Source organism: Lissotriton helveticus, chromosome 3_1 (assembly GCF_964261635.1).
Source record: "Lissotriton helveticus chromosome 3_1, aLisHel1.1, whole genome shotgun sequence".
Classification (NCBI taxonomy): domain Eukaryota; kingdom Metazoa; phylum Chordata; class Amphibia; order Caudata; family Salamandridae; genus Lissotriton; species Lissotriton helveticus.
Window position 1 is genome coordinate 261,330,436 of NC_136061.1, and position 15,646 is coordinate 261,346,081.

At 44.6% G+C, this 15,646-nt stretch overlaps 1 protein-coding gene across 1 annotated transcript in view; it reads right to left on the reverse strand.

Moving 5' to 3' along the window:
- Positions 1 to 15,646, reverse strand: part of TADA2A (transcriptional adaptor 2A) — a 301,706-nt gene that overhangs the window by 69,788 nt on the left and 216,272 nt on the right. Inside the window, exon 11 of the mRNA XM_078679774.1 lies at positions 9,476 to 9,547. Within this exon, the coding sequence (XP_078535900.1) occupies positions 9,476 to 9,547 (72 nt within the window). The remainder of the gene's footprint in view (positions 1 to 9,475; positions 9,548 to 15,646) is intronic.

Consider the following 15,646-nt stretch of genomic DNA (forward strand, 5'->3'; position numbering starts at 1 on the left):
GGTAAACAGGTCTATGTCCGGGAATCCCCCAACGACTGGAGGAGAACTTGCAGGTGGAGTTCACACTTGTGGACTTCTTGCCGCACACTGCTGAGCAGGTCTGCAAAGGCGTGGTCTACTCCTGGCAGGTACTTCACCAGTAGAAGGATCTTGTGATGAAGTACCTATCACCCAATGCACTGTGCCAATGCTTACAGCTGTTGTGTGTGCCACCTTGCTTCTGGAGATAGTACTTGGTGGCCATATTGTCTATTCTGATGAGGACTGCCTTATTTTGTAGGTGACAGAAGAAAGCTGGACGGTCAGTAGCTCTAGGTAGTTGATGTGGAATCCCAGATGGTGACGTGTTCACGTGCTGTGAACAGTCCGGTCCTTTAGATATGCCCCCCACCTCCCTTTCAGGAATGTGTCTGTTGTGATGGTCACTTGCAAAGTGCGTTGAGAAAGGTCCAGCCACAACCGATAGTCCACCACTGCAGAAAGCTGGCTCAAATCAACACTAGATCTTCCCAGTGTCCCTTCGCTTGTGACCATTGTGCGGCTAGGCACTCTTGTAGCGGACACATGTAATCTTGCATGGGTTACTATGGCAGTGCAGGAGGTCAGCATGCTGAGAAGGTGCATAACAATCTTGACCATTAAGTGGTCTGGCTGAAAAAGAGACAGTAACACCTGCAAAGCAAGAACCCACGCTTGGCTGGGATATGCTTTCCCAGTGACTGAGTTGAGAACTGCTCCTAGGAAAGGCTGCATCTGAAGGGTCTGAAGATGGGGCTTGACTATGCTGATGGTGACCCCCCAGATTGTGCAACAGATTTATGGTGGTCTAGGGATGTGCCAAGCACTGTTGCTTATTGGCTCTCTTGATCAGCCAGACATCCGAGCAAGGGAACATTTGGATGCTGCTCCCCATTAGATGAGCAGCTACCATGACAAGATATTTTGTGAAGACCCGAAGGGCTGCGGTGACCTAGATGGCCAGCACTATGAATTGAGAATGCTGGCACTTCCCACACACCACAGATAACAGCAGTGTTTAGGGTGGATTGCTATGTGGAATAGCCATCCTTCAGGTCGAGAGTGGTCATGAAGGCGCCTAGCTGCAGTAGAAGGATGATGTCCTGGACTCAGGCCTAAGTGGAAGTGATGTGACAGGATATATTCATTGAGGGGTCTGACGTAGAGTATAGGGCTGAGTGTCCCATCTTTCGTGGGGATTAGAAGGTATAGGGAGTACACTCCTTTCCCGCACTGGTGTGGCGGTACAGGCTCTATTGCCCCCTGTGAATGAGTTCCTTTACTTCCTCCTGAAGGAGGCTCAGGCGTTCTGACGAGAGAGTATTTTTGCGGTTAGGGATATTAGGTGAAGTTGCAGTGAGTTCTAAGCAGTAACCTTGCCTGATGGAAACAACTCACTGATCTGAGCAGTCTTCACCCAACAGGTGAAGTGTTAAATAGGGGGAAGGGAGTACGGGGCACAGGTTTGGTCACAATCCTCCCGGTTTGCAGGTGAATGAAGATCCGCTTTTGCTGTGCATAGAGCTCCTGTTGGACATGTTGCAGGATGGGCTGCTCAGGTTCCTCAGATTCAGTGGGCTGCGGTGACCTAGATGGCCAGCACTATGAATTGAGAATGCTGGCACTTCCCACACACCACAGATAACAGCAGTGTTTAGGGTGGATTGCTATGTGGAATAGCCATCCTTCAGGTCGAGAGTAGTCATGAAGGCGCCTAGCTGCAGTAGAAGGATGATGTCCTGGACTCAGGCCTAAGTGGAAGTGATGTGACAGGATATATTCATTGAGGGGCTGACGTAGAGTATAGGGCTGAGTGTCCCATCTTTCGTGGGGATTAGAAGGTATAGGGAGTACACTCCTTTCCCGCACTGGTGTGGCGGTACAGGCTCTATTGCCCCCTGTGAATGAGTTCCTTTACTTCCTCCTGAAGGAGGCTCAGGCGTTCTGACGAGAGAGTATTTTTGCGGTTAGGGATATTAGGTGAAGTTGCAGTGAGTTCTAAGCAGTAACCTTGCCTGATGGAAACAACTCACTGATCTGAGCAGTCTTCACCCAACAGGTGAAGTGTTAAATAGGGGGAAGGGAGTACGGGGCACAGGTTTGGTCACAATCCTCCCGGTTTGCAGGTGAATGAAGATCCGCTTTTGCTGTGCATAGAGCTCCTGTTGGACATGTTGCAGGATGGGCTGCTCAGGTTCCTCAGATTCAGTGGGCTGCGGTGACCTAGATGGCCAGCACTATGAATTGAGAATGCTGGCACTTCCCACACACCACAGATAACAGCAGTGTTTAGGGTGGATTGCTATGTGGAATAGCCATCCTTCAGGTCGAGAGTGGTCATGAAGGCGCCTAGCTGCAGTAGAAGGATGATGTCCTGGACTCAGGCCTAAGTGGAAGTGATGTGACAGGATATATTCATTGAGGGGTCTGACGTAGAGTATAGGGCTGAGTGTCCCATCTTTCGTGGGGATTAGAAGGTATAGGGAGTACACTCCTTTCCCGCACTGGTGTGGCGGTACAGGCTCTATTGCCCCCTGTGAATGAGTTCCTTTACTTCCTCCTGAAGGAGGCTCAGGCGTTCTGACGAGAGAGTATTTTTGCGGTTAGGGATATTAGGTGAAGTTGCAGTGAGTTCTAAGCAGTAACCTTGCCTGATGGAAACAACTCACTGATCTGAGCAGTCTTCACCCAACAGGTGAAGTGTTAAATAGGGGGAAGGGAGTACGGGGCACAGGTTTGGTCACAATCCTCCCGGTTTGCAGGTGAATGAAGATCCGCTTTTGCTGTGCATAGAGCTCCTGTTGGACATGTTGCAGGATGGGCTGCTCAGGTTCCTCAGATTCAGTGGAGGAGGTCCCTTGTGACAGCTCCCCTGTTGCTTTGCTGCCTTCCTGGTTTCGGAATTTTCTTGTTATTGTGCTCAACTCTGTCTAACTCATCTTTGTTCAGTTCTGTCTAACTTGTATAGTTTTTGACTGCCTCTGTTTAACTTCGGTTTGTTTTTCAGCCCGCTAGTTTACTGCTGCATCTCCCTCCGGCTTCCTGTCCTCGCCGGCCCTGCAGACCGGCCCTCGCTCCCTCCTCCCAGGACTAACTTAATGGAGACAGCAGCCATGTGCTAAATGCATGCCCGGCTGTGCCTGTCCATGCCTGGACGGTGCCCAGCGCCAGGAACCCTGGCACTACTGCTACTAGCAGATACACAGCCGTCAAGCTCCCACACTCCACAACAGCAGCTGCTGTATCACCTTTCCATGTTCAACAGTAGGACCGTTTTCTTGCCGGCACTGGCTCTCCACCTGCAACCCCGGAGCACTCGCACACAAGAACGCCATCATGCCAACTTCAGAAGCTCAATCAAATCAAAAGGGGAGAAGGAAGGGATTTTGATCCATTCAGCTTCCTTATTTGTATCATCAAACAATCAATGGGGGAACAGATCACTTGTCCTGAGTAACCAGGATTTGTTAATTTTTCGTTTCGTGTACCGATAAAAAACCCTAATTCACGCTCAACACATGGGACCAGTTCACCTCTCAAAACAACAAAGCCTTCATGAACTCTGGCCACTGAAGTGCACACATGGACCCATTTCCCCACCACATCTTCCACCTAGGGGGTAAGACGATCAGCAATGAGCTCGCCACCATCTTCAATGCACCTTAACCACAACGTTTGACCAAATAGCACCTTTTTAAAAATCTGTCTCCACCTCTTTTTGAAATCAAGCTGCATGGTACACCAATATTTTGCATAAGGAAAAATCGACATGCAAATGTTTCGAACTCAGATGGCGTATAATAAAATCTACAGCAGACAAGGCATAATATCGGACTAGGTTAGATAACTATTATAATATGATCAAGGCATCGCGGAAGGTGTATATACAATTGCCAATGCAGACAACTCCACAAAAGAACTATGTAAAGCATTAAATAGCTTTGTGAAACCATGTGCCTGTACTTTCGTTATTGTGGCTTCCCAAGATCTGTGATTACTTAGCTGATTCTTATAAAGCTAAGATGATCACAATATACAAGAACTTCTCAGCTAGCCCTGAACGACAAGGAATGGAAACTTACCTTAACCAGCTTCATCCTAACGCCACAGCTGGCTTGAGCGATTTCGAATTGTGCTCCATAGACCAGGTGCAGAAAATGCTGGCCCATGCCAAATCAGGCTCTCCTTAGGACCTGTACTCACCTAGGATAATGATCAGCCTAGCTAACAGTCTCGCCCCAGCAGTGAGGGAAATACTTAACCTCTCACAGGCCACTGCTAAAGTGCTTAATGAAGGGGATTCCCCAGGGGTTGTGCCTGAGCCCGACACAGTTTAACATCTATGTAGCACCGCTAGCTCAGATCGTGCAGTGTGGAGACTTGTCATATGCAGATGATGCACAACTCATCTCCTTTGGCCTGGATTCAGATAAAGTGAATGCTAAATTTGTGGGTTGCATGAGGAAAATTGCTTCCTGGATGAAAAGTAATTGACTCCAACTTAAAAGCGATAATACCGAGATCATGTTATTTGGTAGAGCCAACGAGATATTGTCAGTGGATTGGTGGCCTCCAGAACTTACTCCTGCACCTAAGCACGTGGTGAAAAATCTTGGAGTAAAATAGACCAATCCTTGTCCATGAAAGACCAAGTCAATGCCTCATGTGGCACTTGCTTTGTAACAATAACATTCTTTAAAAAACATTTGCTTCTCTTCCAGACACATCCAGAAAAACCCTTCTCCAGGCACCTATAATTAGTCGCCTGGACAATGGAAATGGTTTATTGGTAATAATAATGATACCCTACTGAACAAGCTACAGGTAGCACAGAACATAGCAGCTCAGTTGATTTGCGACTTACTGACACGTTTGTCTTCTACCCCTATTTCAAGAGAATTGCACTGCCCATCAGAAAATGGCCAGTTTTCAAACTTTGCTACTTGACGCACAAGGCAATGTACCTGGCCTGTCCTTTCTATGTGCACTCACATCTTACCTACTATCAGCCCTCCAGAAAGCTATGGTCCTCAAATAAAGTGCTCTTGGTGACTCCACGTATTCGCACTGCAAGATTTGGGGTCATATATTTTTCATATACAGCTCCTCACCATTAAAATAAACTCCCTCTTCATGCCCGTACCTGCCCAGATTTTACAAATTTTAAGAAGATGTTAAACACGTTGTTGTTTTAGAATGTCCCAGCTGCTTGATTAGTACAGCTCCAAAATAATCTTTCACGGAGTGAGTCGTGCACTATATTAAGTAACATAAATAAATAAATACATAAAAATGCATCCATCCATACGGCCACCTTCCACGAAGAATGGAAACATGCTAAGGTCACACCCCTTCTCAAGAAACCATTAGTTGACCCCAGCAAACTCAAGAACTACAGTCCCATCTCTATGCTCCCCTTTCCCGCCAATGACCTCGTAAAGGCCATCAACCACCAACTTACGGAACACATTGAGAACAACAGTCTACTGGACACCTCCCAATCCGGATTCCGCAAAACCCAACCCCCTTGATCACTGCCACAGACTACATCAAGACCCTACTTGACTAGGGAGAAACAGTGACCCTGATCATCCTCGACCGCTCAGTAGCTTTCAACACCGTATCTCACCATATCCTTATCAAGAGGCTTCACCAAACCAGAATCCAAGTAGACGTCCTCTAATGGAGCGTCTCCTTCCTCACCGGAAGCACCCAGAGAACCCACCTACCATCTTTCACCTTGGAACCTAAGAACTTCTTTGGCGTTTCTCAAGGCTCTTCCCTGAGCCCTACACTGTTCAACACCTACATGACACCCTTGGCCAACATGGTCAGAACCCATGGACTTAACTTCATACCCAATGCCGACGACACCCAGCACATCCTATCTCTATCAGAAGCCCCTCCATATTAAAGGGCAATTTCCGCAAGGGCATGACGAGTGTTGCTGACTGGATGAAAGACAACTGCCTGAAACTCAACACAGACACAGAGGTGCTCATTTTCAGGACCCACACCTCCCCATAAAGCGACACGTGGTGGCATTCTGAACTAGGACCCTCACCCACTCCGACAAACAATGCCCGTAACTTCGGCATCACCATGAAGCTCACCATAAAAAAAACAGAATAACGCTGTCTCCTCAGCCTGCTTACTCAGTCTTTGCATGCTTGATAAGATCTTCAAATGGCTCTCAGTCAACACCAGACGAACTGTCACTGAAGTCCTAGTCATCAGCCGGCTGGGCTATGGCAACACATACTGCGTAGGAATCACCTTGCACCTCTAGAAGAGACTGCAAACCATACGGAATTCAGCGGCCAGACTTATCCTAGAACACCCTAAGTCAAACCACAACACCTCCCACCTCAAGAAGCTTCACTTGCGCCCCACTCAGAAGAGAACAATTCAAAATGCTGATCCACACCTAGAAAGTGCTACACAACCAAGGACCAGCATACATCAACCACCAGTTGAACTTCCACCAAGCCTTCAGACACCTGCTCTCTACTTCCCGCTTCCGCCAAAGCAACAGTGGAGAGCGCTTCTTCTCTTACCTCGCTGTGATGTAGTTTCTACGACGTCCCCCTTCACTTCCGGACCTAATCCTCTCTATTTGAATTCAGAAAGTTACTCAAGAACTGCCTGTTCAACTGTACCCTTCCTAAGCAGCAGGCTATCAGCACTTGCATACCCTCACAGGTGATTAGCCATGCTCTATAAGCCCTGTTTGGGCTTTGGGCATCAAATGCCTCAGCACAGGAGGAGTCTTTTTGGCCTCTGGCTTAGAAGGAGCTTTCAGCGCTGATGGAGTTTTTGGTGCAAGAAGAGAACGCTTTGAGGGAGATTTCAGTGCCGAAGGTGTTGTCGGCGTAGAAGGTCCATTCTTGTAAATGCTGTTGGCTGACTGAGTCGGAGCCGAAGACTTATGTTGGTGCCAACCATAGCATTCAGGCAAAGGCGGATCGGAAGCCAGACGCTGGGTATAGGAGCTCAATGCTGCACCCCTTGGTGGTGGATTTCGGACTGTGTTCGGTGTCAGGGAGGTGGTGGATTAAGTGATGTCATACTCCTAGTCAGCATCTTGCCTCATAGTTGCATCTCCTGGACCTGCGGCTCGTCAGTCTTGGATTCCGAGTGAGAGCTCAGACCGGGGCTAAACTGATGGGCTTGCTCACAAGAGGACCTCGGCTCTGGTTTCCACTCGACGTAGAGGTCCCCAAAGAGGTCAGGGGTGTTGTCTTCCTGTTGCTGCTCAGTGGTGTGTTGATCTCGTCTGTACCACAGGGTCGTTTTAAGGGGAAGGAGAGGTAGGTGGAGCAGGAGGCTTCTTCATGCTCGGAAGGCAGACCAAGGTTGCAGACTTGATGAAGGTCTGCTCAGGAGTTATTCGCACAACACTGTGGACAGTACTGGAAAGGAGAAATTTCCATTACAGAGTCCACATTTTCGATGAGAAAGACACAGTTGAAAGCCTCAGGACGGGAACGGGCCTCAAGAGAGGCAATGAAGACTACACAGTAGCCAAGTTCAATGAAAGCCACGAGGAGAAGGAAAGGAACTTGAATTGATTATTGTTTTCACCAACAGGAGTGTAAGAACCAAACAGAAGATCCAACGACAAACACCGCAAGGCTTCGACCAAGAGCTCAGTGGATAAACGACCGAACTAGATGGCAGAACAAAAGAATCTGATATTTGAGCTGATGCCTATGCACATTACCAGTCATGGGAGGAGTCACTATAACTTGTGACTCGAATGACTTCTTTGAAGAAAAAAAAGTTGCAGATGTCTGGGTCCAAACCTAGATTCAAGGAGTGTGTAGAGCATGTGTATGTACAGCTACACATGCCACAAGCTTCTGATTTTCTTGTATACTTGCATTACTGTCTAGCTCCAGTAGGTACTACATTTAGTAAAGGCTCCAGTTATTTGGCTAAGCTGTGAAGCAGGCATTTGGCACTTGAAAATGGATGTTTTTACTTTTGCTGTTATCAGGCTCAAGAGGAGTCCATATTAGGCATCACACCAGAAGGATTGGCTGCTCGTGTTTTTTGTTTTTTATTTTTTAAAGAGTGTGATGTGCAGCAGCAAAAACAGAATGCAGGTGATACTTGGAAAGCACATCTATCAAACTAAAGGTCACAGAATTCTATATAACCTCAAACCCAATAACATACCTAGCAAGGTCCTGTGCTCTTAGAGAGAGTCCTGTGCTCTCAGAGAGTGTGTGTCCGGTTGAACACCCTTCAGTGTTCAACCAGATCAAACATGGTGATACATCCTGGAAAACACATGAAACTCAAGATTGTGGGAAGAGCATAACAAAATACATTTCAGAAATGGACTGCAAACAGAAATGTTTCTCCTCAACCAAAACTGCACTTTATGGATTTAGGCACATTAACTAAGACTATTCAAGACTATGACCTGTCTGCGGACCAACCTCACTGATTGGACTCTAAGTTTGACTCTAATGTTCCTGCTACATCCCAAGATACACGCACTTGCAAGCGTGCAAATAAATATTAGAAAATTCTAGTCAGACCTCAAGTCTCGAAAATTCATTCTATAAAGATTTACTAAAGTTTGGATAGGTCACAATTTATACAAGAGACCTCGGGGAGAAATGCATGGTGTGTTATTAGGAATTCCAGATGCAGGCTGTTCTAACACAAAAACTCTGATATATCTGAAATGTATGGAACTTCTGAGCAATGTAACAAATGGTTATGAGGGCACAAGAGGAAAATAAACCTTTACATTTTAACAACAAAATAGCACACAAGAACTTGAACATAGGTATTTTGCTACTATTGTTCTCGTTTAACAAAAATAACTTTTTAGTGAGTCTGCTTATGTTATTCCAGTGGTTCTTAACCTGTGGTTTGGTGACGCCTGGGAGGCAGCAACGCCTACTCAGCGCACGTTTAGAAAATTAAATATTAACAGAATAATAAGGTGTATATAAATTAAGAAGTAAAATTGAAGATTTGAAGCCTGTAAATGTGAAGGAAATTGGAGGTTAAAAATTAAGTTGGTATCCTCAAATTGATTCCTAGGAGCATTTCAAGTGCATGATCCAAAATGTAGCATGGACGACGTGTGGCCTCCATTAAATCTAGAAAAACTCCAACCTCCCATTAAAATTAAGATTTTTTTAATGATTGTTTTTTAATTAAATAAAATGTTACATCATTTGTGTACTTGCTTGCTGAATGCTTGTTTCTGTATTTTTGTGTATTGCTTTGTGGTTCAAATCATCAAAATTGCTTACGCCAGGGTCCCCGAAATCTAATAATAACTAAGTCGGGTTCCCTGCAATCTGAATAATGATTCACTGTGGGTCTCCAGATTCCAGTAAGGATTAGGTGTGGGTTCAAAGAAGTCCAAAGATTAAGAACCACTGTGTTATACAACTGTATTCCAAAGAAATGTGAACGTCCCTTCACTCACTGATGAACGTTTTGATCCCCACCATCCTGTATTCTTGCAACCGTTTGATTTCCTTCCGCAGTTCAACTTCCACTGTCAAAATACAAAGAAGAAAATTTGCCTAAAATCATACTTCTTGGCTACCAAAGATCGCAGCATTCAAAAATAAAGAAGAAAAACTGCAGTTTCAAGTGTGCAGTGTTCAAACTTTTATTTTAATGAAACTCTTCTCTGGGATTAAGTCAAGTAGCAAAGCGCAAACACAGAGCTTTTGTGGGAAGGGTCTTTAAAATACTATAAAACTATTTCCGACATTTAAAGCTCTACAAGTGTAGCTACAAAGCTTCTGTTTTTATTCCGCAGGCTGTGGAAAGTGTAACGAGTTTGATAACATGTACAATTTGCTTATAGAATTTTAACTGCAATTTCATATTGCGAATAAAGCTGCACATCTATTATATGTTGTTTGACATCCAACTTACAATCAGGCTGAGTCACCTATAGAACAGCACAAGTTTACTGTATTACAAGAGATTGAGTTTGTAGGCACCATTTTTCCTCTTCCTTGATGGCTGGTAATGATAGCAGTGATAAATGTAATTCACAGTCACATTAGAATCACTTATATTATATAGGCCTCAATTGCCGCTTCAGACAAATAAAGAAAAGTTGAACATAACGTGTGTTTTAGGTACAGGAGTATTTTAATGGGTGGGAGGGCACTGTTAATGGCTGCTATCTTAATTTCTACCTCGCATTATCTCCACATTATTACACAACTGACATGGCTCCAGTATAAAATGGTCTACACTTGTTTGCAAAGTTCCACTGCCTCTGCCAATCTGGTGCTATCAAGATCATCCTTATCCTCGATCTGATTAATTTCACAATTACTGATGTAATCAGAGGTAGTGTGTGGAAAATGGGGCCGACCATTTCATCAAAAGGGCACTGCCAATTGGGTTCCGTTCCCCTGGGCGCAAAGCTTCTGCATTTTTTGCCCTAGAGAATAGGTCAAAGGATGGTATTCCCCCTTCGCTGAAGTTAACTTCCACCACTTCATCGCTCAAGTGTCGCACACACACCGTGGAGTATTCAAGCGTTTATGACCATCAATGAAGTTACTACGATGCAGAAATACCATTACCTTAGACTGAGGTATTAACTAGGAGCAATAAATACCTCCTATTTCAAGTTTTCATCTTGGAAATAAAGCACAACGTGGGTTTCATTGCACAACACATCAAGTTCCACAAGGTTTGCTTTTTGTCCGGGCTGCTGTACTCTATACATTTCAGCACATTATACCTGCCACACTCTGACTGGAGAATCGAGAGTGTGTAGTAATTATCACACAGCTCACAATTCCAATCAAAGGGTATATTCTGCTGTAAATTATTACATTTTCTAAAGTGTGCTGCAAAAAGTATTTTTTTGGGGTAGGTTGGCTGAAATTGGTTAAAAAAAAGCCATTTAATGAGATGTGTACTGCTTTAGTTTGGTGCACGATTGTCCATAGTGCAGAGTAATTGAACCATTTTACATAAACATTTAAAAGTATTATAGTTTTATATCTTTTAGATGGATGATCATCCCAGAGTTATGATTCAGATTTGGAGTAAAATATTTTGAGAATATATACTCTATTTGGAAACACAGTGTAAGCTTATGGAAATTATCCATGGCTGGTCTGCACTAAGGGCTGGGAGAAGGCTGACCCCTTTCCCGGTCAGATATAACAATGCTGCAGTCACTTCAGTTGCGGTAGAAGGATTATGTTACTTACCCTGTAAGCATCAGTTCTTGTCATGTAGAGCTGTAGATTCATGTGCTTTGCATACTACTGCCATCTAGTGTTGGATTCAGGAACACAAGTAGCTCAGTGGAGTTGGATGTCTGATTTCTCCATGGTTCTGAGTGAGAAGGTTTGAGGTGAGGTGAAGCTTTTGGTGTAGAACTACTGAAAGTTCCATTAGTGGGGTGAACTATGGTTGACGAGCCAATGTGGGAGCTATCAAAAGGAGGGTGAGAGATGTTTGCCTGAGCTTCCGAAAGAGAAATTGAAGAAGAGGAAAGGCGGAAAAGCGTAAGCAAATATCCCTGACCAGTTTATCCATGCCTTTTGATAAAGGGTGTTTGAGCATTTTGAGTTCTGAGCTGTTGCAAAGAGATCTATTTGTGGAACCCCACCCCACCATTTGTGGATTTATGGGAGGAGGACTTGGGGGTGGAGCTCCCAATTGTGGACTTGTTGCCGCATCCTGTCGAGGAGGAGTGTGTCCAACTTTCCTTATCAGGTGAGGTTGAAATGCTTTTAGTGCTAGGTGAACAGCTATAAGCTCTAGGTAGTTGATGTGGAGACTCTTGTGTTTGGTGTCCTATAGACCCTGAACTGTTAGATGTTGTAGATGCGCACCCCACGCTGGTAAGGGATGAATCCGCTGTGAGCATGAACAGTGGAACAGGGTCGATAAAAGGCCGCCCTTTTTCTTAATTTTGTGTGCCCCACCACTGCAGAGAGCGATGGGTGCGGCCGTCTACAAACACTAGATCTTTTAGTAGACCCTGTGATTGATTCCACGTGCTAAGCATTCCTGTAGAGGACGCATGTTTAATCTTGCATGAGGTACTATGGCAATGCATGATATCATCCCTAAAAGTTGCATAAAAGTTCTCACTGGTAGATACTGGTTGCTTTGAAATTGTAGCAGCAGTGTTTGAAAATTGTGAATTCTGGCTGCATTGGGATAAGCTAAAACTGTTTTGAGTGTTTAGCATAGCTCCTAGATAGGGTTGCATTTGCGCAGGTTGGAGGTCGGATTTTTGTTCATCGACTGTGAATCCCAATTGATGAAGAAGATTTATTCAAATTTAAGTGTGTTGCAAGCACTTGAAATGTGTGTTGGCTTTGATGAGTCAATTGTCTAGACATGGGAGACATTAATTTGTCGTCTTCTTAGATGAGCTGCTACTACTGCTTAACATTTGATGGATACTCTAGGTGACGTAGTTACTCCGAATGGGAGTGCTTTGAATTGATAAGAGTTTTCCTGCTACTGCAAATCTGAGGTATTTGCGATGTGGTGGGTTAAGAGGGATGTGAAAGTACGTCTCCTTCAAGTCTAGTGTTGGCAAAGTCGCCTTGCTGTCAGAGGGGAAGCACCTGTTGAAGTATGACCATAAGGAAGTGTTATGGCAGTACATATAAGTTTAGAGAATTGAAATCTAATATTGGTTGTAGAGAACCGTCCTCTTTTAGGATTAGAAAGTAAAGTGAGGAAACCCATGGTCCTTGATGTTGTATTGTAAATGGTTCTATAGCTCCTTTTGTTAGAAGAACTTGTACTTCTTGTTTGAGCAGTTGTTAGTGCTCTAGAGAGAGTTTGTGAATGCAAGGTGGGATATTGGGAGGATTGCTGGTGAGCTCCAGGCAATAACCATGTTGGACAATGTCAAACCCCCAATTGTCTGATGTTATTGATTGCCAAACGGTAAGAAATTGATGCAGTCTTCTCCGACAGGTGTATGATGATCGGGGGGAATTGTTATCAAGTCACTGCTTGTTGGGCGATGGAGAGGTATGTGGTGGCGTACCTCTGCCTTTAAAATTGTTCCCTCTGTAACCAGCTTTTCGAAATCCTTTAGAGGTGGAGGATTGATTTTGCGGTTTATTGGAAGATGTGTTGGCATCTATGGAGGTACTTTTTGAGCCTCCCCTATAAAATGAGTAGAGAAAGAAGCCTATGTTAGAGGGTGACTGTAGCGCTCCCATAGATTTTGCCACTTCTGTGTCTTTTTTCACTTTTTCAAATGAATCATCCACTTGAGGGCCAAAAATATGTTCCTTGTCAAACGAGGCATTAAGTATTGTTTGTTGTACCTCTGGTTTCAACCCAGAGATTCGTAACCATGCATGTCTTCTGAGGAGAATACTAGAGTTAACGCCTCTGGCTGCAGTATCACAACATCTAATGCACACCTAATAGAGAAATTGGAAATGAGTTTTCTCTTCTGTACTCATTCCTGTCCTCTTTTCCTATGCTCCTCTGTAAGATATTGGAGTAAGACTTCCATTTCGTCCCAGAGGGCCCTGTCGTACCTAGCCTAAAGACCTTGTGTATTGGCTATATGCCAATGGTTGGCTGATTGTGTAGCCACTCTTTTGCCTGATGCATCTTTTAGCTTGGACTCCTTGTCTGGAGGTGGTGCATCACCTGAAGTTTGTGAATTTGCTCTTTTCCGAGCATAGTATATGACTAAAGAATCTAAAGGAAGCTGGCCCTTAATAAAAATTGGGTCAGACGGTTTATATTTCTTTATCCACCCTGGGTGTTCCAATACGTGCACCTACTGGATCTTTAAAAAATTCTTCAGCATGCCTCATTATACCCTTTAACATAGGTAACTACTGCATTGCCTTATGTGTGGTTCCTAATGATTCAAATAACACATTTTCTTCCAAAGAATCCTTGTGTAAAATGGTTCCATGGTATGTGGCTGCCCTGGCAATTAACTCCTGATATGAGGTGTTCTCATCAGGAGGGGAAGGTTTGGTAGATCTTGGTATAGATCTGTGTCTGTATCTGTAGGAGGATCTATATTATAATCATCCCATGCATCTGGTGGTGGTTGTCCATAAGTGTCATCCCCATCCCCTACATCAGGATCTGTACAAGGAGAGCCTTGTGGTGTGATGTCTAGAGGGTCTGGATGTGGTGTAATAGGTACTGGTGAAAATGGTGGACGGATATGAGGAATGGGTTGAAAAGGACTAGTAGCTATATCCTTCTTTTTGAGAGGGAGTTTGTATCCTGTGTCTATTTTCCTCTTGGAGTATGGTATCACTGGCTTTTCTGTAATATGCCAAGTGTCTGGATTAATATATATTTTCTTTTGTTTTGGATCCAGCTTCTCTTGCATGGCTTTCGGAATTGGCTCTGGAGGCTTTTGAGAAGCAACTTTCTGTTTCAGGGCAGAAATTTTCGGTGCAGAGCTGAATTTCTCCTTTTTGTCGTATAGAACCGATGTTTTCAGGTGCCAAAGGTGTGGTATCTCGACTCGAGTCCAAGCCAGAAGGCTTGACCTGCGCTTTCAGTGTGAGCTGGCGGGCAGGGCGTTCGAAGCAGAGTCTCTGTGCCTACCATGGCTGGGTGGCAGTGGTGGCCTGGAAGCCTTATGTTTAGTGGAAGCTGGTTTTGTGGGCAAAGGGGCTTTGGTACTCACGGCACCTTGACCAGCTGAAACATCTTGGGACTCCAGTTCTATCTCAAGCTCAGAGTCTTGGATGGAAAAGGTCTCTTCTTCCACTGTGGATACTTCAATTTCTTCCTCCTCGATATCTTCTTTGAAGATATCAGGGGTGTCATCGATATTTAGTCACTGCATTTATTTCCGTAGAACCCGGAGGTTTCAGAGGGTCTTTTTTGACTGAAATGAGCACCAAGCATCACAGTCTTCTTCCTTGTGCTCCGGAGACAGGCACAGGTTACAGACTTTGTGGTGGTTGGTGCACAGATATTTGGAGTGGCACAGTGGGGAGAACTGGAACAGAGTCTGTTTCATCGGCAGATTACTCTATGATGTTTGTTCGAGTTGAAGTGAAATAAAACCGGCGAGGCCCATAGACTGCGTTTGGAGTTCTCTTGTTCCAAGAAGGATATTTTCTTGATTTTCGACACGCGGAAGATGGGAAACGTGTTCAAAACAATACCGACACAGGTACAGTGGGTTGCGAACTAAAGGGATCCCAATGAACAGTCTCGAACCGGAGAATAGGAAACCACATCTGAAACCGATGCCAGAAAGAGAATAATCTAACAATGGAGTTGATGCCCATGCCATTATGACTGAAAGGAGGAGTCACCTTACCTCATGACTGGAAAAGACTGCTTTGAAGACAAGCATTGGAAATGCAATAGGTCTCGCAGCATTAGAGTTAGTGCTTTTAGAATTGTTTATGGGTTTTTTTTGTAAATCTTTAGCATTTTTGTTTCCTGTAGGCAATGCTAAAGAATTACAAAGAAAAAAAGCCATAAACAAATGTAAAAGCTCTAACTCAAATGCTCCGAGACCTATTGCACTGTGTGAGGGTGAGGGGTTGAGGGTGAGTGAGGGTGAGGGTGAGTGAGAGTGAGAGTGAGGGTGGGTGAGGGTGGGTGAGGGTGAGTGAGGGTGAGTGAGTGAGGGTGAGTG